This window comes from Symphodus melops (genome assembly GCF_947650265.1).
Source record: "Symphodus melops genome assembly, chromosome: 14".
Lineage (NCBI taxonomy): Eukaryota > Metazoa > Chordata > Actinopteri > Labriformes > Labridae > Symphodus > Symphodus melops.
Window position 1 is genome coordinate 23,332,907 of NC_136704.1, and position 23,863 is coordinate 23,356,769.

Here is a 23,863-nt window from a genome sequence, read left to right on the forward strand (position 1 = left end):
CGAGGAGCATGTGTTAGATATTATATCCACAGACTCAGCAGCACGGTTACTACATCAAAGAGCAGATGCTGCATCTATAGAGTTTGATTCTACCTAGCAGGAGTGGAGGTTTCTGATGTTTTTAAAGAACATTCATTCGAGATATAAAGACGACCTTCAACGATGATGAGAATCGCTCGTGTGTTTCAGACGGCTTTTGTTCGTACGTCACCTGCGTTAAACAAAAGAGGATCTTTCTTTCATTTGTTTATTGTCTTTAGATTTGATGATAGAAATCGAACTACAGAATACCCCTCAGCTGTTTCCTTTAGCGTCCTGCCTCTGTGTCGTGTCGTGTTCGCCCGTGTTAGGTCGTTTTCTGCCGACCGCAGCGATCTAATGTCTCCCTGTTTTCCCTCCTCTGTGCTCCTCCAGCTCCAGAGCCTGAGCCACAATGTGATCTTCACTCTGGACTCGCTGCTGAAGGGCGATTTGAAAGGCGTGAAAGGGGTAAGATTCACTCATTTCCTCTCTAATGACACATTCAACCCGTCTTCCTCTGCACAGCTCAGCAGAGGGATGGATGTGAAAACGCCTCGTCAGCACATCTCTTTATTAATCTCTAAACTTCTCTTCTTGTAGAGAAGAGAGAGAGACGGTGGGGGGGGGGGGAGCGCTCGCTTTAACAGATCACTCTGTAAATCTTGCAGAAGTTAAACTCGGCCTTTGTTTGGTGCTCGAGGCGTGTGGCCAAGTAACCGGGTCATGAACTCGTCATGTTTGGGGTACACGGAGGGGGCGGGGTCACGTGCTTGGTATAAATCAGGAAAGGGGGGTTGAGGCGTTTTGCTGGCAACCCTGTTTCTTAAAAGAGCTCCGCCTCCGTGGTGACGGTTTAATAGAGTGCCGATGTTGTGTTGTTTCTGCAGGACATAAAGAAGCCCTTCGACAAAGCATGGAAAGACTACGAAGCCAAGTTGTAAGTTTTTTATTTATCTGCTTCTGTAGAGAATAATGGACGAGTCTCTGTGAGACATTTTCTGTTGTATTGTGCAAATATTTGAGCATTTTCTCCCAGGACGTTGTGTATTTATTGCTCTTGCTTTTTCAATATCTTGTCCATATATATATTGCTAAGTTATTATCCATTCATTGATCCACTTATGATTTTTTGGGTTTTTTTTAAATCCAATTTCTTTGCAAATAAATCCGTAAAGTGAATTTCAACCACCCATGGTGTTAAAGATATTGTGCCACACGGTGAAAGGCAGACAGGGTCCGTGTCGTCTGAGTCACTGTCCTCTCCTCTGTGTCAGTACAAAGATCGAGAAGGAGAAGCGAGAGCACGCCAAGCAGCACGGGATGATCCGCACCGAGATCACCGGGGCCGAGATCGCCGAGGAGATGGAGAAGGAACGCCGCCTCTTCCAGCTCCAGATGTGCGAGGTGGGTTTTAAAACGAAAGGAAGCAGAGCTGCTAACGCTGTGGGATTGTAACAATGTCGTCTCTGCAGGACGGAAGCTTTTTAAGGTGCTCGTCACACTGTTCATCGTCAGGACGGAGCACTGTTGTCAATAAAGTTTCCTTTGAAAACGCTCATACGCATTACCTGTAAACAAACCCACGCACACACACACACACACACACACACATTCAGCATCAGCAGCAAAGAGAAAACTTGCGAGCAACCTGAATCATAACAAATGTTCGCTGGCAGCTGGAGGTCCCCGGCTACTTCCTGCCAGCCTTCCTCTGGCTTATATCTGTGTTAAGAGGAGGGGGGTGACACATCGAACATGCAGGCCTGCTGTTGCCGTGGTGATTTAAGATGCTTTCTGCCAGTTTGCGAGGGGGGCAATGAAGAGAAGTTGTGGCTGGGCTCTAAATCAGTGAGTGTTGGAAGTAGGACGGTTTGGGAGCTGCAGCTCAATCTGAAATCACACAAACGTACCGCCGGCTTAACGCCAGGTCCAGTCACTGAAAGGTCGGAGGTTAAATCCCCCGTGGCCGTGACACAATTCATGTTGCTATCACGGTAAAATCATAGGAATGCTTGTATGCTGTAGTCAGATTGTAAATCACCTGAGATAGTTAAAGCATTTTAGACTGATATCCGGGCTGTGTGAGGTTGTCACACATCGTCGGCACGCCGTCAAACAGCCTCCTCTTTTAACTCGACGAGACAGCGGCTCGGCTGAAACAGCTGAACTCTGTTTAACCTTTGAACAACAACAAAGAACAATCGTAATCGGACTTTGCTCCGCGGCGGGAAGCCGTAGAGGCAAAATGCACATTTTGTGGTAAATTACATTTTGTTGTCTGAGACTATTTTTGATTTGATTTACTTTTCCCGGCTCGCCTCTCGCTCCTCTTTCAATCTGTAGAGCTCTATTGTCCTCCAGATTATCCTTTTAATATCCTCATCACTTAATCCTTAGTCTTTCTTTTTTCATTTTCTCTCACACAGACGCACACACACAACGAGTCTGAAATGTCTTTTTTTCCTCTGTTTGTTTGGTATTCACTTGTTCGTCTCCTGTTTATAATCTCACATACTGTATGTTGCATTTTAAAAAGGCATCACATGATATAAAGGGAATGTATTCAGTGTTTCTTGGTACAGGGAGATGAGTAAAGGAAGTCACAGCGTGTCGTAACAGCACGCGACGTAAGCGAGTGTCAGCGACAAAATCCGCCTGATTCTTCACCGAGCAGAGAATTCAGTCTTTAGCAGTTTAAAACAGAAACATGATCAATATAATGATCCGAGAAGCAAAGGACTCAGTCATGAGAGCATCATGAGAGCATCATGACTGAGTCCTTTGTTCTCTTTGTTGGGATGTTAATATTTAAGCACGATCACGTGAGAGCGAGTCATGTTGTACTCAGCAGTGAAGCGAACATGCAGGCGCTGATCTAAAGATATTTACGGCGGTGTTGATATCCGGTGCATCATCTCATCCTCCGGCGTGACATCAGACCACCTGATGAAAACGTCTGTTCAGGCTAATATATAATAATGTAAACCTCGTCGGCCATTCTTTCCTACGTATAAACTTCAGCTCAGCATAAAAAAAAAGAGATTAAACTGTAGAAAAACAATTCGACTAGTTCTAGATCTGAACTGTTGCTAAGCAACCCAAACATTCTCCTGCACTGCTACTCTGTTTGTATCCATGGTTACCAAAGAGAAGCTAAGTTTAATATACGTGTTCTTTTATATATATTTTTATTCATCATGCAGCGAGTCATATTAGAGTCTGTTTTGTGACCAAGAGGTACCAGAGAGATGCAAACTCTGTCTGCACTATTTTCATCATGACTCCCAGCTGAGGCGGAGGGATACGCATTGTGAAAAGTCCCACTAGAGATGTAGTCCTCCACAGTCCTATTCACACTGCTGATTCCTGCCGCGATATTTACGCCCCTGTGACATTTCTACTTCAATCTGAATGTCACCGAAGTCTAATGGGGACAAAGTGAGTCAGTGACGGAGCGCAGCGCTGTGTGTGCGTGCGCGTGCGTGCGTGTGCATGTCTGACCTTGTGTGTGTACGCGGAGCAAAAAATCCGAAGTGCAACGTGTATTCACAGACCGGGACGAGAACAAGAATCGACAAAGACGTGATGACTGCTGAGCTTCGTCACGACACTTTAGCGGATCTGAGCGATCTGAAAAATAGCTTAAATCAGCTTTAATGGAGGACCTCTCGTCCAATCAGAATACTCGCTCAAAAAATCTTTCAATATACGCCTCCACATGTGCTCTGTTTGATTTACACTGCCAAAAAAAAGGTTAAACACCAGAAGCAGGAAAGAAATATTAAATGAAATACTTTATTTTCACGTTATGGACCGCTGTGTTGCGTCTGATAAACCTTCAAACCTTCGAGGTCCTCTCGCTGGATCATACTTCATATTCTTATTGGCACCTGTAGCAGCACTCCCCCCACCTACACATTGCTATTTCTGATCCAAAAACACCTACTTTTTTCAAATCCTACAGCATGTGAGTCTATTTCTCCAGCCGCATTTTAAAACCACATCTGAAGCTTTAGTTAACTTTTTGCTCTCGGATGATGATTTGAATAATTTATAGATTAAACACTCGTGCAGCTCCATGTGTAGGGATTACAGCAGGCCTTAACATACTGCAGCACCTACATCTGCAGGGTTTGAAGGCACTCCTGTCTATGCAGGGGGGGGAACTTGTATGTAAATGGGTGAGATTTAGCAATAATTCAGATTTGGAGCTGCTGACAATAAAATGTCATTATTAAATTCAAGTGTCTGGTTCTGGGAGCTTGTTTGCTTTGAAGCATCTCATGACACAGTTGGAATTCTCTTTGGTATTAATGCTCACTGCTTGTACTTAAAGCAATCTGACAGCTAGCTTTAAGTGTTGAACAAATGTGAGCTCTTTATGTGCCCGGGAGAATCAGAACAAACTGTTAGAGCTCACTCCGCTTTGCCAAAAACCTCTCTGGTGGTGGGCGGTGACGCCTACGCCTTGTTCACTGTTTTATCCTGTTAGGATTTTTTTTTTTTTTTTTTTTTTTGGGTTACTCAAGTTACATAATGGAGCGATGTCTGTTGCACTGCTGTTAGCTCTGTGAATTATTCACTTCAAAACTCGCTGCAGTGTTTTGTGCCCTCTGCCTTTGTGAACTCAGAGGTGTTTCCTCGCCCACATTTCATGTTCTGACTTTCTGCTGCAGAGAGTAACGGAGCAGAAGAGGCCAAATTAACTTACATTTAATTTGCATTCATTATTTCTATAAAGTTGCTCAATAAAACACAAAAAAGGGGGGCTGGATAATGGTGCAGTGGTTAGCGCTGTTGCCCCACAGCGAGGCCTCCTCCCACAGTCCGAAGACATGCTCGTTAGGTTACCTGGTGACTCTAAATGGGCCACAGGTGTCTGTCTCTATGTGTGAGACCTGTGATTGATTGATTGTAACCCGCCTCTAGTCCAACGACAGCTGAGATCAGCTCCAGCCCCTCTGTGACCCCCGATGGGTGAAAGTAGCATCGATAATTGATGGATGGATGGAACAGAAAAGAATAAAGCTGCATCATTCATGCTAGCTCAACTGTGAGGCTGTGCATGTCGAAAAGCAGTTTTGAGCTAAGCGCTAGCACGATGCTAACATGCTCTCCATAAATTTACCCTTTTCCACAATCTTTTTTTTTTTTTTCTCATGCTGAAATTTTCTAATTGGCTCCGAACACAACTCAGCTTCATCATCAGTCGCTTCATCGTCCGTTTTTATTATCCGCCTCCAGTCGATGCAGGATGCCAAAAAAAACAAGTTGCGTCTCCCACGCTACATTAGCACTGACTACACCTTTAATCCACTTCTTCGAGCTCACATTCATTTCTAATGATTCACCCCGTTCAGAGCTCTGCATGTCTGTGCGCTCGCTCTTCAGCTGGGTGATGATGATGATGATTTGTGGCCTTACAGGCAGACTAACCTTCAGAGCTCAGATAGCTCACCAGCTGCATTAAAAAAATGTTGTAATAACTCCGAAATGTAAGGTGAAGGTTCAAGGTCGCTGTAGACCCACCGCAGGTCGCGCCCAAATCCACCACCTCGCTTTTGTCGTCTCAGATTTTATTTTTATTGAAGCCAAATAGAGTTAATCTTTTTCTTCTGGTCATAACTTAAAGACATCGTGACACGGATTTTATTAAAAATATTTTAAACTTTCTTTTTATTTAAAACTATTTTAATAAATTAGAAGACGTTCACTTAAAGCTTCTTGATGTAGATTTAGCTGTTTAGTGAAATCCATGCTGACGCTTCTTTATGCTAGCCTGTAAAAAGTCGTTCTCAGATGATCAGTGGATTAAACCAAAAGTTCCTCACGTGACCTTTTTAAAAAAACAACGTGACAAAGTAATCTTGAATATAAACTGTCATTTTAATTTCATTTAAAGGTCTTTGTCACTCTCCTTTTATTGTGCGGTTGAATCTGACCTGCTTCGTGTTATATATTGTATAGATTTATTTAATGTAGTGGTGATTCAATGTTGGTTTTTCACAGGAATAACACGCGAGCAGTGAGAGTGAGCGCTCTCGGATGGGGCCCCATGAGGGAGGCGTCCTACTGTCATTGCAAAAAATGTGCACGTTGAACTACAGCTATGGTGTAAAGTTTGTCAGCGCTCAGGCGGCCCCTAAGTGTAAGAGGCCCCGGGGCCCCGAGCAGCTGCGTGCCATCCCTGTCGCTCAGTGTGTTTGATGTTTATAAGATGCTCTCTCGATGAAAAAAGAGAGAATACTAACGCCGGAGATTTTCTAAACGACAGTCATCGTGGATGCTGTTCTGCTGTTGTTGTTTCTGCTGCTGCTGTGTGTGTGTGTGTGTGTGTGTGTGTGTGTGTGTGAGTTGCAGCAGTCAGTGGTACAATCTGTTCATCTCACTTAACCTCATTTCTCTCCGTGTGCCTGCTCTCTCACGCTCCCCCCTCCCCCCTCCCCCCCCCCCCTTTTCTCTCTCCGTGTTACTCAATCACCAGATTACAGGATGCTCTCACTCTCTCACTCTCTCGCCCTTTTCATCCTGGGATGTCAGTGAAAGAGGAGTGTGTGTGCGGACAGGCAGGCAGCGCTTAGCGGGCCGCATTATGTCGCAGCCTCCGACGCGACAGCCGCGCTGTGCTCGTCCACACAAAAGAGTCCAAACACGCACACGCTGCAGCTCTCAGCCCTTCCATCGACACACAAAGGGACGACACACGCATGCACACACGCACATACATGTGCACTCACTCGTGTGCTAATGTCCGTGCATCCAAACACGTGATTCGAGGAGAGAGCGTTGACACTGTACGCTGCAGCTCTCAGAAAAGCGTTGGAGGTTAAAGATGACATTTTTTGTGACGTGGAGCTGAAAGTGGTCTGTGACTCTCAGGGATTGGCATGCTGTGGGGGATTAGCTCAGATTAAGATTATCTTTTTTTATTTGTTTGATTGTCGGGAGCGCCGTCTGAAGACGCCGCGTTTGTTTGGAGTCCTCAGACTGCACACAGTCTACAAAGCTCCCGTCTCTGGAGACCATCCTGCCTTTTTTTTCTTTCTTTTTTTTGTAATGCAAATGTTGGGGAAAAAAATCCCTCATCATCCTTTTGAAACTTTATTTAGATCAAGGTAGAGGGACGGTATCCTCTCATATGTGTTTACAGTCTGCTCCACACTCCCTCAACGCCGTCCTCGCTCGCACATCAAAGCCTCCGTGAAGCGTCTGCGGCGCTCAGACGTGATTATCACAACTCAGAAGTCTTCGTACTTTTTTTTTTTTAAGTGGCTGTGGCGAAGCAGAAACGCCTCATTAAAACCGAGAAAATCCTCCTGAATGTTCACTCCTGGCTGAACTCTGCACCCCTTCCTCTCTTTCTGTAGTACCTGATCAAAGTCAATGAAATCAAGACCAAGAAAGGAGTGGACCTCCTCCAGAACCTGATCAAGTATTACCACGCACAGTGCAAGTAAGTACCACCTCCTCCCGCTCTGTGGACAATCTATAAGGGTATATTGACATCCATTCCCTGCCTGCAGTATGATTCACAGATCTTGAGGGTGCACAGCGGTGTGTGTGTATATATAGCAGCTCATAAATATGCACGGGTCGTCACACAGATAGGTTCTGACAGCTGTGGGGTTTGCTGGGTAAATAAGTCGGTTGCTCTCCGTGCCACGACCGCGGCTCACGTCGGCCCGTGACAGAATGACAAATTCTTCTCTCAGCGTTGCTCGGTCCTGTCACAACACGGGGAGGGGAGGGGGGGACAGAACAATATATTTCCACCCTTAATCCGTTCAACCCGGGCCGTGATTTATGGACAAGTTGCCGTGGTGACGGAGGCAGAAATCGATGGATGAAGAGAAGCGTGTTTCAGCTCAAAACGAAATGTGTTGATTTTTTATCCGTCAGAGTCGACACATTAAAGCCGCTGATAGAAGGCAATGTGGGTGTTTGTCAGAGGAGATGTATTTTTGGTGTCATGACATCACTTCCTGGGGAAGTTGGACTCGTGCGGACGCGTCATCGATCAGGGGAAAGATGTCGACATCTTTCCAAACAAGTTCAAAGTAACAGGCGTCATGTGAAAGTCTTTCCTCTCCATCAAAGGGCCGACAGGGTTTAGTAATCTGTGTGGCAATAAGAGAGCAATAAAGACGTCAGCATCGATGTTGACATCAAAACGACATGCTGACAATCCAGCGAGCAGGCCGACTCTCTCTCAGGGACAAACCGCATACGAGAAAGACAAACTCAACCGCTACGTTGAGGTCTACAGCCTCTGTACAGTGCATGGCGTGCACAACACTTATTTTATTTTCCCTTCTTTGCTCAGCAGCATTTCTCTTTTTATACCAAAAAAGTGCAACGATATGAATACCTGTCAAATGTTCCTGAATATATTTATAATTAGCCTGCTTTTCTACCTGCGGCTCTTTACTCTGACTTTCTGCGAGGCCATGAGTGCTCGACGCAGAGCCGGCTGGCGTGGGAGTGGAGATGTGGGATCATACGTGCTCACGTTGAAAGAAAACAAGCAGAGGAGAGAAGTGACACAGGACGTAATGTGATGAGCGTGGGGTGTTGTTAAAGGGCGGAGGGAGGGAGGGAGGGAGGGAGGGAGGGAGGGAGGTGAGTCCCGCCAACAGATCAGTGCTCAGCACCTCTCTGCAAACGGCGAGCTGCGATTTCTGTGCCAAGAGCCCAAAGGTGTCAGCAGAGGCGAGCTATACATTAAACATTGACTGCACCAACCTTGTGTGTGTGTGTGTGTGTGTGTGTGTGTGTGACCTTCACAGCACAAGGAGCCGATATTCCCCTCATCTGTTTGAGTGACAGTAACGTGTTGCTTTTCGTTCTGCAGTTTCTTCCAGGATGGCTTGAAGACGGCGGATAAGCTGAAGCAGTACATCGAGAAGCTGGCAGCTGATCTCTACAATGTAAATACTCAATAATCATCTCTGCAGACGATCACAGCGACAGATTTGTCATGAGCATCTAAGAACTCTCAAGAACCGGTGTTGCAGAACGAGCAGGAAAGCCTGAGTTCCATTGAGCCGGGTCACTCGGGTCTTTAACGTGAAGATCCGATTCTGATCCAAGTCACGGTGACAAAAATTCAAGTTTAGTTAAACCAAATAATAAACTTAAAGTCTGCTAACTTTCCCCTTTTAGTAGTTTTTTTTTTTCTTTTTGGTTGAATGAACGTTTGCAGGTGAAATTAAATCTTTGCCCTAAAAACAAGTTTAGATAAGTTTATACTTCTTACTACTCCTTTTCAGACAAAAAAAAAAAAAATTGTTGATTATTTTCTTATTATTTTGTTGTTGTCTTCACTTGTCCGAAATAAAACAATAAAATAAAAAATAAAACATGTCGTAATGCCAATAAATAAAAAAACAAAAAAAAAAATAAAAAATAAAAATGTTCCTAAGACTCCCCACAGAACAAATCCGGTAAAAGTTAAAAATAGTTTCCTCACTTTTCGGTAAGTTACTGAAAAGTGAGACTAGCAGAAAGTTCACTGCCTTAAAAGCAGAGAGAGATGTGCCCGTACTGTCGACTCATCGTCATTTCTTATTTATGACTCCGCTCGGCTTTCTCCTGAAGCTGCACTTCTATCAGAACATAACGCTCCTGCAGTTATTGTCAGCACATCAGCAGCAGCCCGTTCACGTCTTTGATTCAGTGATGACATGAAGTGTAACAGAGAGACATTATTTAGATGGTCAGGTGACGCTGGACATCCATCAGTCCACTGTTTCCCCTCTCACTTCATACAGCGACCTTGAAATAAGAGTTTAGGACGTGCAGCTCAGGTTAGTGTGTGTTTGTTGAATCAAAACTTGGAAAAATTCAGAAGTTTATTCTGTTAAAAAAAAAACAAAAAAAAAAAAAAAGCAAAGTTTGTAATAGATTTCAGTTTGGATATATGTGTGATACATTTTTGTCTCCACACCAACGCAGCAGGTCATCTTCTTGTTTGACAGACAGCTGGAAATGTAATTGGCCTCCCTTAATCCTGGGCTCTGATTGGCTAATAGCCGTGTGATCAAATTCACTTTTCTCTGCACTCTGGAGAAGATTATTTTCTCTGTTTTTAATTTAAATTACAACTTTGAACACGCGACTGTCTTTTAATAACTCACAGGAGGAAGAATGGAAGATGCATCTGTCGTCATTGTGCCTTTAAAAACAAACATTTATAGTGGAATAAAACATCTTCAGACTCTGTCTGTCTGTGTATCTGTTTTCTTAAGCCTTTGGTTTAATCCTCTGCAGATCAAACAAACTCAGGATGAGGAGAAGAAGCAGCTGACCGCCCTGCGGGATCTCATCAAGTCCTCCCTCCAGCTGGACCAGAAGGAGGTAGGCAGGTCACACACACACTCTCTCTCACACACACACACACACACACACACACACACTGAAATGTAAAGCTTTTTGGCCATAAAGACTTTAAGACGCGACTCGTTCATACCGGCCGTATTGTTGGACGTAGCGCTCAGACTCGTTGACACGTTTTTTTATCGCACACCTCCTCCCACTCGGGCAAATCTGGTCTCCTGCAGCACGGAGCGAGTGCCCAGTGCTGTACCATGCTGGTAGCCAGTGTGTGGTCGGCTTTGCTGGTGACCAGCGTTGTGCCTCACTGGCTGCTCATCGGAGAGCCAACTCACCAAAGCTAACACATTTAAAGCTGTGCCATCAAACGACGACTGCTTCACAGACGAACCCTCCAGCCGCTCGTTCCACCGTCCCCCCCCCCCCCCCTCGCTTCACGAGCTCACACTATCAGGCCGTTTGTTCTTGCATGTTGTTTAATTTACACTTCTTGTAGCTTCTCTTGCTAACAGCACCCGCTGCGAGCGCCACATTTAGCCACGAAACGTGTTCGATTTGTGCTCGTGGTCGGCGAACAGGGGCAGGCGACTCACACGTTCACACTCACCGCCTGCACCTGAGCCGCATCGTTCACACCTCTCCCTTCTATCTCCCTCCTTCTGCCTTCTGCTTGTCTGGAATCAAGTCTAGAAGAGTAAGTGCTGGTGCATGTGGAGCATGCTGGCGTCTGTCTGTTCTGCTCAACAGTCCAGTGGTTTGGCCTTTTAGAGGCGTTGCAAAGCATGCTGGGTAGTTGTTGTTTTCCTGTTAGCACCCTGACTTTAGCTTCAAGAAGACGCGTTGTTGGTTCGCTTGTGTCAGTGCTGCATGTTTTTTATTCTTAGAAGGGCCTCCTGTTTAAACTGTGTGTTAAACGTGATATTGGGTGTGTGTGTGTGTGTGTGTGTGTGTGTGCGTTTGCACAGGACTCGCAGAGTAAGCAGGGCGGCTACAGCATGCACCAGCTGCAGGGGAACAAGGAGTTCGGCTGCGAGAAGAAAGGCTACCTGCTGAAGAAGAGTGACGGGTGAGATGCAGAGGCAGACATTATTTCACACAGAAAACTGAGAGGTCGAAAAGTTTAGAAAATCCAGGAGGAATTCTCTGGTTGGTTTTTAAGTTAATCAAGTACGAATTGCATTTTTCTTTCATGTTATTTATGTTTTTGACTTTGGTTTCTGCTCTCTCGTTGCAAAAACACAAATGTTTCCTAATCCTGATTTGGGCTGGACATATTTATTTTTGCATGAGACGAATCAGTCGATACGTATTTTCAGAGTGCTGCTGAGCCTCATTTATCTGTTTTACATTTAGAGAGACAAACAATGCAAACTCATTTCCTAATGTGTCTCACAGGCTGAGGAAGGTGTGGCAGAGGAGGCAGTGCTCAGTGAAAGGGGGCATGCTCACCATCTCTCATGCCACAGTGAGTACAGGACAAATGTGCACACACACACACACACACACACACACACACACACACACACACTCACACACTCCCTGACCCCTGCCAGGAACTGCGTGGATCAAAGGGAGAAACATCATGCGGGGAGGTTGTGCAGGGCTCTCTCAATCTGGAGGCTGGAGGAGTGCAATTGACATAGATGGGTTGTCATGGCAACACCCCCCCCCCCCCCATCTCACCCCTCCCCCCCTGCAGCCGGCTGCGCCTTGGTGACTCATCTCAGGGCGAGTGTGAGCGTACTGCGTATACTGGCACTTCTGTAGCAGCGCCTCAGCTCGTGTGCAGCTGCAGAGCCGATGTCGCTGTGTGACGCTTTCTTTCCTGTGTTCGACTGCAAGAATCAAAAGTGAAGACCATAAAAAAAAAAAAAAAGAAAGAATAGTTTACCCTGTTTTATCATTTAAGCTCCTCCTCAGACTAAAGAAAGATACTGGACTGAGGAGCCAGTCCGTTTATCACTGCAGTGAGTCAGGAAAGATTTCATTTTGAATCACAGCTCCCGAGAGGAGCTTTTGTCTTTTTATGAAAGAGACTGAAATTGATATTGATAAGTCTGTTTGACCTACAAAAGAAAATGAAACCATCAGCGTAAAGATAGATTATATCTACCCTGCGGCGTAGCTGTCAGATGGAGCAATCTGCAGATTCTTGATTCTTAAAAAACACGACGTACACACGATCAGTAAATAGAGGCACCGCTTTGTCCACAGGGGGCGCCAAAATCTACATGAACTGAAAGTCTAAAGGAGCTTTAGAAATACGGTGGCCCTATGCGGACACATATCCATGTATCTTAATCGACTCAATTTTCCTTAAATAACGATACGATTGGATTTCGAGGAAATGTCCCAAATCAACTTGTAGTTACAGTAAAACCAGCGTTGATCACAGAGACATCGTAAATTAATAAATCAAGAGAAAACAACCCAACAAGTGTATTCATCGTCATGGAAACACAGTAAAAGTAGGATCTATGATGCATGTCCTCTTAGGGCTCCATAAAGGAATCACAAAGGTCTCTCCACATGAAATCATATCGCCTCTTTAATTTTCTGTTTTTGTTGTTTGGTTCTTGTTCCATGATAATTTAAATGACCAATCCAACCTCTCGTAGTCAGCTAACTTTAAACATGGAGGGTCCTGGACATGTTTTTCAGGGAGCACGATCTCCAGCTGTGTGTAACAAAATGGATCTGTGAGCTTCTGCTGTTTTCATTTTTAAACACAATTTTCTCAAACATCATTTCTAACTTGTACACGACGTTTTAAACATTTGAAGTTGACTCAAAGTTGAAGCGGTCTCGCTCCTCTCGGCGACTACGAGGTCGCTCCAGAAAGCTTCCCATCATTCCTCCGTGCCTGGAGGCGCTTTGCCACCACGCTGACTTCTTCCCTCTCAGCCCTCATGGCAGCTGAACTCTAGGTGACTCTTGTTGACATGGCGAGCTGCCAGCAGGCCAGCCGGCCTCCAAAGCTCATCACAGCCTGTTAGCATTTCATTAGCACGTGCACCGTCCCCTCCTCGGCCTGGGCACTGGCAGCAGACAATGCTCAGTGTTTATGTGCCAACTGGGCCCATTTTTACAGTGTGAAACTCAGCCAGCACAGTCCGGCTTCTTGGAGGGGCCGAGAGGAGTCTGGAGTTCTTCATCCTCGATCTGCGTCTTACAAACTTAGTCGCTTTAAGATGGTAAAAGTTTCTTTTACCAAGTTACCATCTGTGCTAGCAGCCAACAGAATGACATGTTGTAAAGATCAGAGTAATTGAGTTGAGTTGACCAAACATTGGAGCTAACAACACGCTTTTTTTTCAGTGTGTCTTCCTCGGGTACATTAAAGCAATTGATTGATTGATTGGTTGATTGATTGGTTGAAATAGCGGTTTAAGAGTCTTCAGTCTGGCTCGTGGTTATTTTAAGCAGAAAACAGAAACAGCGGCTTGAGCTAATTGCTAATCACGATGTAAATGCGATTAGACGCACTAAACCTCCCGTCAGTCCATCCCATGGTTTGGTGATACTTCAGTCCGGATCAATAATTATGTGTCACATATTCGTTACGAGCATCCCAATTCTGATATTTGATTGTGAAAGAGTAACACTTTTTTTTTTTTTTTTATCGTTGCTGTCATCTTGTGATTTGTTTGATCGATCTGTTTTTGATGTTTTGTGTTTTACAGTCCAACAGGCAGCCGGTCAAACTGAACCTGCTCACCTGCCAGGTCAAGCCGAGCGCAGAGGACAGGAAGTGCTTTGATCTCATCTCTCGTAAGTGTCAAACCCTCACACTGAACAGATTATCTTCCTAACATGCATGTTGATTGGACACAGCTGGGAATTCCTGCCTCTTTCAAACATGGAGGATCCAGTTAGAGGAAAAATACGCTCGCCATTGAGAAGGCGTTTAAAAGAAATCAGACTTAATGGATCTGCACTTTTCTGTTAAACCTTCGAGGTGTTGTTATTGGTATTGTTTTTCTTAAATGATGAAGCAGTATGAGATGATGTCGCTCAGTGAGATTGTTCCTGTCCTCCACAGATAACCGGACCTATCATTTCCAAGCTGAAGATGAACAAGAGTTTGTCATGTGAGTATTTCAGAGTTACACGCTGCGTCCGAAACCACGTAGCCGACGACTGTTATTTGCCAACTTGTCAAACGTAGTCCAGCACGTATCTTTTATCATAAGCTGCTGGCGAGCTCCGCCATTGGACAGTCTGAGTGCTGCAGTGCATTGTGGGTCAGTCTGCACCAGACTCATGCTTAAACATTCTGGCTGATTTGGCAACAGATCCAAAGTGTCTACGCGCTGAACGTGACGTCACATTTATTGTGGGAGTTTTGCGGTTTCGGACGCGGGCGCAGAGAACGGGAAGGTTTCTCAACCTCTCGTTGTAAGTGAATATATCCTGAAGTGAAGTCTGAACACAAACATCTGTCACAGAGTTGTTGTGATTAATGGCGGCGGGTTGGCGAGCGCCTCCTTCCTGTGTTTGTCACACTCTTAGACGGTTTCGGTTTCGGCGAGGTTAGCGGTGGGATGTGTGGGCTGTTGTTTTTTAGGTCTCTGTCCATCACACTGTTGTTTCACATGCGTGCACAGTCATGTTTGTACGCAGGCACATGTTCAGACACCTTTTAGGACAAATATTTCAAACATTAAAGTCAAGAAACAGTAAAATATTTAATGCTATTGAGCGCTATGATTTGCTTCATTACAGCTAGCTTGGTTAAGTTGCCCGTCGGATGGTTACATAACAAACGAACCAAAACCAGTGGAGACTTTAGGGGCCTGGTGGGGCCATTGGTGAAGATTATTTGGGGGGCCCATCCAATCAGATATCATCACCTCTATGTCTGAAGAAGCTTCTTCCTCTGCATCTTTTCTCTCTCCTGTAGATGAAAACACTTCCTCCTCATTTGTAATGAGTGCTGTCAGGTCTCCTTCCTCCCTCCCCCTGCTGCCAATGCAAATATTTGATCATTTGGGGCCACTGCTTTGTTTTAGGTTGTAGGCCCTCAGGGGCCCCCTGCTGGTCTGGGGGCCCAAAGCAGTGACCTGCCTGTTGACAAGCAGCGCCTCTGGCCCGAAACAGCTAACCGTGCTGTTTCTTTGTTTGAACATGTGGTAACACGCGTGTAGGAAACCTCTTTAGCCTGCTTGTTAGCACTTTGTAAAGCTAGCAGCTCAAAGCTAAACAAGGCGAGTTAGTCTTTTTTTTCTTTTTTTAAGATTTTCAAAATGTAGAAAAAATTATATTAAGATAGAGCTGAAGATTAATGTGTCAGTCACACTGATGTTAAGTAATATTTGAAACAGGTGCTGCACACATGTAGAGTGAAAAAGACGATCAGAGATGAACATTTTAAAAAGTTCCTAAATAATACTTCTTTAAGGGAAAATGCAAATTGAAATATCAAGCTTGAATGGACGTTCTATACAAGCTCTGGCTAACTCAGGCTCCTTTATGACGTCTTTCTTTGTCATTGAAACATGGCACTCAAACACTCTTCTGTTCTGTGGCTCTGAAGTTTGGCTCTCGCCTCGTCTCCCTTTGCTGCCTTTTTGTGAATGTGTCTTCTGAACACTCCGTATCCGTACATCACCGGCTCTCTGCTCCTCGCTGTCGAGTCTTCCTGGGTTTGCTCCATGAAGTATGTAGTATTTCATCGGGCTCCCGTCATGCTCGGAGGATGTTATAATACATGGTTTAAAGGCTCCTGCACACACACACACACACACACACCTGTGGACGAAAACATCTTGTTGTTCTTCACGCAGACAATCGAACACATCGAGCTCACGCCTGTCGGGCCTCTGCAGACAGGCTGAGTGACAAAGGAAGGAAGCCCAGTGTGTGTGTGTGTGTGTGTGTGTGTGTGTGTGTGTGTGTGTGTGAGGGCCAGTTCAGTGGGTGGACTGCAGGAGCAGATTGTGCTGTGTGTTGAACTGCAGGAGGCCATGTTTGAAAAAAACAAAAAACTGTGTTTCCTGTCTGCATGATTTTAATGACCACAGTGTGTGTGTGTGTGTGTGTGTGTGTGTGTGTGTGTGTGTGTGTGTGTGTGTGTGTGTGTGTGTGTGTGTGTGTGTGTGTGTGTGTGTAGCTTTGACCATTTGACTGTGAATAAATAGACAAAGACGCTGCTATAAAAATGAATCCATAATGAGAAGATGTCGTGCTGGCTGTAGGAGGAGTGTTCTCGGGGAGTGATAATGATGCTTTTGTTATGATCTGAAGAAGGGGGCGGGACTTACAGGGCGACTCATGATAATGGAGGTTGTGTTGTTTTAAATCACGTGGCGGTATCGAACATTATTTGACGTTGATGTTTCTTTCCCCCCCCCCCCCCCCCCCCCCCCCCCCCCCCCCGCACACAGCTGGATCTCGGTGCTGACCAACAGCAAAGAGGAGGCGTTGAACATGGCGTTTCGTGGCGAGCAGAGCAGCGGAGGCGAGGACGGTTTGGAGGACTTGACCAAAGCCATCATCGAAGACGTGCTGCGCATGCCGGGGAACGAAGTGTGCTGCGACTGCGGCGCCGCAGGTGTGTACCGCCGCTGTCTGCGCCTCCGTGCACACTTTCTATTTAGATCCTCTTCCTGCTTTGTGCTGAGTCGAGCTTCACCTTGACGCAGGAAGTGACACCGACCCTCACCTCAGCGTTTTCTGATCCGTTTCCACGCCGACGGTTTATTTAAAGCCACCACGCACCAATCTTGATTTCTTTGCAATGTCACGGCTGCCTTGAACTCGCCGTCCTTCAGTTAGACGTCAACACAGCGAGCTACTCTGCAAATCCCCCAGCAGCCTTCAACCATCCAGCATGTTTGTGCTTCTGTGTGTGCGTGTGTGTGTGTGTGTGTGTGTGTGTCAGTGTGTGTGTGTGTGTGTCAGAGTGTGTGTGCATGCGCAAGAGCTTTATTAGCATTCAGGACATAACTCGATCCTCTTCTCCCCCGCATTAGGAAGCATAGACTCAGCACTCAGGAGTGGCGTAGACATTCAGGCCTTCTGACACACACACACACACACACACACACACACACACACACACACACCTCCTCTGTCAACAGAAACACACTTGAAGCAGCTTGACGTCCGAGCGGCCGACCGACTGGAGGATTTTATGCTCTGAAGGGGGAAAAAAACAAAACATTTGTGCGCTTTGAGAAACGGCATCATTACATCACGTTGTTACATAAGCGCCACGCGCTGCGTCGACCCCTGCTATCTGCACTGCATCATGCAGAAAGGGACGGTGGGGGGTATATTCTGTCATGTCGGCGCTCTTGTTGCTGCGTCCGCTCGTCTTCAGGCTCTCAGCTGTAATACGTGTTCCAGATGTGAACTTGAGCTCTCTTTCCTCTTTGATTCCCGTTGCCTTTCTTTATCAGATCGTCCTGGATTTTCCAGGATTGCTCTGACTCGCTTTTTTTTTTTTTTTTTTCTTTCCTGAATACATAAAAATTCCCATCACGTTTCAAAGGTCGCGGTAATGACTGTGAAAGGTCACCTCTTTGTTCCGTCGGCTCAGATTTGAAACGAGGACAACTTCGTCCCATATTCTGCATTTAGAAGAGACAGCTTTGCAGCTTTAGCGTTAAGCAGATGCAGAGGTCACCGTGCGTCGATTCATCGTGCTTAACATGAGCTGTGCAACCTTTCACCAGCTCACATCTGTTTATTATGATGTGACGCTGTGTGTGTGTGTGTGTGTGTGTGTGTGTGTGTGTGTCTCATTGTTTTTGGGCTGCGTCTGTCTGCTGTTCACTTGTTCGATGTCAGACAGAGCAGCATCTCTTTCCTCACAGCATCCCTGAAAACTCACAACGTGCCCGATCAGCGTGACGTTTTAAAGCCCCCTTAAATCTCCCAGAGTGCATCAGTGCATCGGTGGGTCAATCTCTACTGCGCTACGTGAAGTCGTCACACAGCTCTTCATTCGTGTGCGGGTGCTGAACACGTGGCAGCGGTTCGGTCTCGATGATGCAGTACAGCTCCCGTGCTCAGAATCATCTGTGGTTGTTTTCTACATAAAAATAATAAACATGTTTAAAGCTAATGCCTCATCATTCACACTTCATGTTTTTAATGTTTCTGTCCAAACAGAAACTTTGCCTGATTTTGCATTTTAAAATATTAAATAAATTAAATTAAATTAAAACTGAGATAAATTCAAATTTATCTCAGTTCAGCCCAGATTCTGTCTCTTTAAGCCCCGCCTCCCTACAAGCTCACATTCTTCTGATTGGCCAGCTCTCAGGAAGTCCACTGCAGAAGACCTGTTGCTATAGTTACATGACCATATATATATATATATATATATATATATATATATATATATATATATATATATACATACAATAAGCAGTATAGATACTGGACGGATGGATTTACCACGTCTTGTAACACGTCCATACGCTTCCTGTGTTTTTAGATCCTAAGTGGCTGTCCACCAACCTGGGCATCCTGACCTGCATCGAGTGCTCTGGAATACATCGAGAGATGGGGGTCCACATCTCCCGCATCCAGTCCATGGAGCTCGACAAGTTGGGAACCTCCGAACTCTTGGTGAGTGTTCGAAACAGGAAAATCCCGGCGATAATGTTTGGAGGAAGGAATGCATGTTTCGTTTTTGTTGAAGTGTAACGAGTTCCTCTTCTCGTCCCCCAGCTGGCCAAGAATGTAGGGAACAGTAGTTTCAATGAGATCATGGAGGGGAACCTCACATCCCCCTCACCGAAGCCCACTCCATCCAGTGACATGTGAGTCCTCTGAAACCCCAAAAAAACAGCCGTGTTAAAAGTCTGAACGGTCGACTGAACTCTTCTTCTCCTCCTCCGGGCAGGACGGTGAGAAAGGAGTTCATCAACGCTAAATATGTGGACCACAAGTTTGCGAGGAAGACTTGCACGTCCGCGGCGGCGAAGATGATCGAGCTGTTTGAGGCGGTTCAGTCCAGGGATCTGCTCTCCCTCGTCCAGGTGTACGCCGAGGGGGTGGAGCTTATGGAGCCGCTCCCCGAGGTGGGGCCGGTGAGTCCTCTCAGTTCGGGGATGATGAACAGAGCTAAACTGGTTAGCTCCACTCACTTCCAGTCCGTCCTGTGGCTTTGTCTGTTTTTGTGTTTCATTTCTTGTCTCTGACTTTACTTGAACCCGACTCTTAAAACTCGCTCGGGGGGTCGCCGGTGGCGCAGCGGCAGTGCGCGCGACCCCATGTATCGAGGCTCAGTCCTCACGCGCGGGCGGCCCGGGTTCGCGTCCGGCCTGTGGCCCATTTCCCGCATGTCTCTCCCCACTCTCCCTCCCTGATTTCCGACTCTATCCACTGTCCTCCCTCTATCATTAAAGGCAAAAAGCCCAAAAAACAAATCTTAAAAAAAAAAAAAAAAAAAAAACTCGCTCGGTGAACATTTGCCCATTGACACAACCAGCAGCTCCAGAGGAGGAATGATAAATAGACTTGAGCTCGTATTGTTGTTTTCTATCACAGAGGCTGCTGAGTAAAGAGCCCATCAGTATTTGAATCAGACATGTAGCTGCAGGAGCTGGGGAATCGAACCCCCAACCTTCCAGTTAAGAGACGACTCTACCGACCGAGCCACCTCTGATTTGCTCTCTTATTTGTCCATCTCAGAAATGCCTTTAACATTTTCCCTTTTAATGCTTTTAATACTCTTTATTTGGTCTTCACCGCCGAGTGTTTTGACTTTGTGTTTCCTCATAAATCTAAAACTGCGGGTCGAACCTCCGCCCGTTTGTTGCCTCATCCGCGGCTGAAGTCTGCGTTACTCACCATGATCTCACATGCGACTATAAAGCCAAGAACGCTCCCTGAGAGACACGGCATCGGGTCATCTTTCCAGGCAGGACAGTCGGATGTGTAAGTGTTGGAAGAGATCGGAGTCATGTGGATAATCTCACCAGCAGGTGGCGCTGTCCAGCAGCATCACTGCGCTTGAGCTCATACTTACAGACGACGACGTCGGCGGCAGCTTCCTTCATGCCTCAGCTCGGCCTCCATCACTGCGGCTGCTCTGAGCGCAGATGATGAAGGTGAAATAAAAGGCAGCGTGGACGGTGAAGACGCCGCGGCGTAAACAACGCAGGCTGATCAGACTTAATCTGACAGAAATGGGTCGAGGTTTTAAAACACAGGCATGGTGGTTTCCTTAATGAAAAATTAAATGTACAACGCAAGCCGGCGAAGATAAAAGAGGATATCTGTGGATGTCTGCGCGAGCTGCTGCTGCTGCTGCTGCTGCTGTCTGACTCACAGATATCTGATCTGCTGTTGTCAGGAGATCTGAGCGGCTGCAGGCGGCACAGCGACATCCCACTCCTGCACAAAAACCCCGACACGGACAGGAATGTGTAAAAGCATCCTTTCCTTTCACCGTCACGTGTCCTCACATTTCCTCTTTTTATCTCCACATTTAAAAGGCATCCAGCTCGAGCTTTTATTGTCAGAGATGAACAACAATGAATGTGTTCAGCAAAAGGGACAAATCTTGGCTTTCTTGCCTCCTGAAATGTTATTTTTAGGAGCCATTTTGTTTACTGCGGCTTGTTTAAATGCTGTAAGAGACACAGAGGGAGAGAATACAGAATGGATGCTGCCAAAGATTGTCTCACCGTGTCTTTGCTGTGTTTGATGGCCCCCTGCAGGAAGCTGGAGAGACCGCACTGCACTACTCTGTACGGACTGCTGACCAGACCTCCCTGCACCTGGTGGACTTCCTCGTGCAGAACAGGTGCATTTATTTATTTATTTTTTTAAAGCGACATGAGTAGGTGTTTCGATTAGCTGTGGGTGTTTGTTTTTTTTTTTAATTCCTGCGAGGCAAACAGCTGTTTGAATCCTTTTTTTTAAAAGAATCACACAAACAATTTAGAGCGTAATTACACAGCTAACAAGAAGCTTTGTGGAAATAAACTGTGCGTCTGCTGCTGCGACTCTTTCTTCTTCTTCTTCTTCTTCTTCTTCTTCTTCTTCTTCTTCTTCTTCTCTGCTCCGGTCTGCAGTGGTGAGGCGGCGCAGGAGCTGAGGAAAGCTTAGCACCGCACAGCTCAGCTCACATTCCCACAAGGCAAACAGAAATGGGTCAAGCACTCTTTCGCTGCCTTAATTTATTCCTCTCTTTTCAATTGTTTACCCACCACTGCTCCGACTGCACACGGCCTCGGCTTCCATTCATTAAAGCGCTGCTTGTGTGACGTCACGATCAGATATTAAAAGACACCGAAAGGGGATTATTTATCTGCCGTTACTGTCTTAAAGAATGTGCAAAGCCTGTCTGTGTTTATTTATCTCCTTATTATTTTTTATTATTTTTTTGCAGAAACCAAAACAGACAGATTTAGCTGCTTCCCTCCAATGTTTCTGTTTCTCTCCTGCATGATAACCTGAAGCTGCAGCGCCGTGGAAAACCCCTCTCAGGCATGTGACTAGTGTCCTGAAAATGTGTGTGTGTGTGTGTGTGTGTTTTCTCACAGCGGTAACCTGGATAAGCAGACGGAGTGGGGGAACACGGCCCTGCATTACTGCAGCATGTACGAGAAGCCCGAGTGCCTCAAGTTACTCCTGAGGGGCAAGCCGGCCACCGATATCAGTGAGTCACATCCGCTCACTGGAGTCATGCGTACGCACGTATCAGGCTCTAACTGTTGATTATCCCCTTCACTCCACACAGCCAATCAGAACGGAGAGACGGCGCTGGATGTTGCCAGGCGACTGAGGAACACTCAGTGCGAGGAGGCAGTGAGTACAGCACAGCCAAGCTGCTCAGTTTGGACACCATGATGGATTTTAATGGTCTTAAAATAAAAAAAAATAAAAAAGACTCGACTCCCCTGAAAGTCGTCACAGCGAGCTAAAAACTTAAACAAAGGCCCGCCGTGTTTTCAGTTGTGGCTGATTTAACGTGTTGTGACCAGATTTAAGGCACATTAGTAAGAACACTAGATGGCGGTCTACGCTCTGCCTCCAGCCTGAGGCCACAGGGTCAACAGAGTGGAAATAATTGTGCATGTATGTTTGTTATTCACGCTCAAATGAGCATGCAAACAAAAAAAACAAAAGGATTTTAAAAAATCAGGGTAAAATCTCCGATAAACAAATAAAAGAACTGTGAGAGCTTTATGAGGGATAATGGGACGTAAAAAAAGACTCAAAGAATAATAAATGATGCGTGTCGTGTTCACGTGTCCTTCAGTTTGATTTGATTTAAATGTGTGTGTGTGTGTGTGTGTGTGTGTGTGTGTGTGTGTGTGTCAGCTCGTGCAGGCCGCAGAGGGGAAGTTTAACCCTCACATCCACGTGGAGTACGAGTGGAGCCTCAGACTGGAGGAGATGGACGAGAGCGATGATGACCTCGATGATAAGGTGAGAGAGAGGGGGGGGGCAGAGAGAGGGGGGGGGGGGGGGGGGAGAGGATCCACAGATTTAGGGCGGCCATCTTGGAGGACTACAAACTCCAAACACGGGGTCATTCATCTGTTTTCAAAGATTGGATTCAAACACGTCTTCAGCCGTTATGAAACTAAGAATGAGAAGCACTTGTGCATCGGTCAGAAGTTGAGCTGGGGGCTTGATGGCTTACCGCTTGGCCGTGTGTTTACCTTTTTTTTTTTTTTTTTTTTTTTTTCTGACCACCAAAAAGCCGCAGAGAAAAGAGAGAGAGCCAAATCCTCCAACTTTTCAGAAAAGCGCCGTTAGCCTAATGTTTGACGTTTCCTCGTCTTGCACCCACATCATCATCATCATCATCATCATCATCATCATCACCGTCTCAAAAACAAAACACGCAGCAACGATTAACGGAGCCGCGTCGGTCATACAGACGGTTGTCATGGAGACAGGACGGGCGTGCAGCACTTCTCGGGGGTCTTAGACACGACAGTGATTATGACACGTTTAAAAGACGAGTTGTCTGCAGAGCAAGCTGTCTAATGAAGAACACACCTCTTTGTAAAGTGACACATTCGTCTTATGATGTTGACTCTGTCCCCCCCGTCCCCCCGTCCCCCCTCCTGTCCCTCTGCAGCCCAGTCCCATCAAAAAGGACCGCTCCCCGAGGCCTCAGAGCTTCTGCCACTCCTCCAGCCTGTCCCCCCACGACAAGCTCTCCCTGCCGGGCTTCATCAGCCAGCGGGACAAACAGCAGCGTCTGTCCTACAGCGCCTTCACCAACATGTACAGCGCCTCCACTGACCTCACCTCCTCCCCCGTGGCCGACGGACCGCCGCTGCCTCCCAGGAACCAGGGCAAAGGTCAGACACGCCCGCTCCGAGGGCGGCCTCTATTTTCAGACATCCACTTTTTTTTTTTAAAGATTCTTTAACGAAAACGCTTCAAAGTTGAAACTGTGACTGTGAACGTAACTGTGCTCTGTTTGATGATATCCAGGACAAGATTAGCTGCAGAGAAATGTTTCTCCTTTGAGCTGTCAGTCCACACACACACACACACACACACACACACACACACACACACACCC

The 23,863-nt window shown here is 46.1% G+C and overlaps 1 protein-coding gene across 6 annotated transcripts in view; it reads left to right on the forward strand.

The window, feature by feature from the left end:
- The window catches only part of asap1b (ArfGAP with SH3 domain, ankyrin repeat and PH domain 1b), a 52,319-nt gene that overhangs the window by 23,205 nt on the left and 5,251 nt on the right, over window positions 1–23,863 (forward strand). For 2 of the 6 annotated variants that reach the window (XM_079360910.1, XM_079360912.1), the window contains exons 1-20: window positions 148–489; window positions 909–958; window positions 1,296–1,425; window positions 7,389–7,474; window positions 8,873–8,948; window positions 10,291–10,377; window positions 11,039–11,047; window positions 11,319–11,419; window positions 11,749–11,818; window positions 14,037–14,124; window positions 14,396–14,444; window positions 16,740–16,906; window positions 18,800–18,933; window positions 19,036–19,127; window positions 19,211–19,397; window positions 21,033–21,118; window positions 21,861–21,976; window positions 22,058–22,125; window positions 22,642–22,749; window positions 23,411–23,636. In XM_079360910.1, the coding sequence (XP_079217036.1) occupies window positions 163–489; window positions 909–958; window positions 1,296–1,425; window positions 7,389–7,474; window positions 8,873–8,948; window positions 10,291–10,377; window positions 11,039–11,047; window positions 11,319–11,419; window positions 11,749–11,818; window positions 14,037–14,124; window positions 14,396–14,444; window positions 16,740–16,906; window positions 18,800–18,933; window positions 19,036–19,127; window positions 19,211–19,397; window positions 21,033–21,118; window positions 21,861–21,976; window positions 22,058–22,125; window positions 22,642–22,749; window positions 23,411–23,636 (2,257 nt within the window). In that variant the 5' untranslated portion in view covers window positions 148–162. Of the gene's footprint in view, window positions 1–143; window positions 490–908; window positions 959–1,295; window positions 1,426–7,388; window positions 7,475–8,872; window positions 8,949–10,290; window positions 10,378–11,038; window positions 11,048–11,318; window positions 11,420–11,748; window positions 11,819–14,036; window positions 14,125–14,395; window positions 14,445–16,739; window positions 16,907–18,799; window positions 18,934–19,035; window positions 19,128–19,210; window positions 19,398–21,032; window positions 21,119–21,860; window positions 21,977–22,057; window positions 22,126–22,641; window positions 22,750–23,410; window positions 23,637–23,863 lie in introns of those variants that run through there. The other 4 variants (XM_079360911.1, XM_079360913.1, XM_079360909.1 and 1 more) reach the window with 3 other exon arrangements.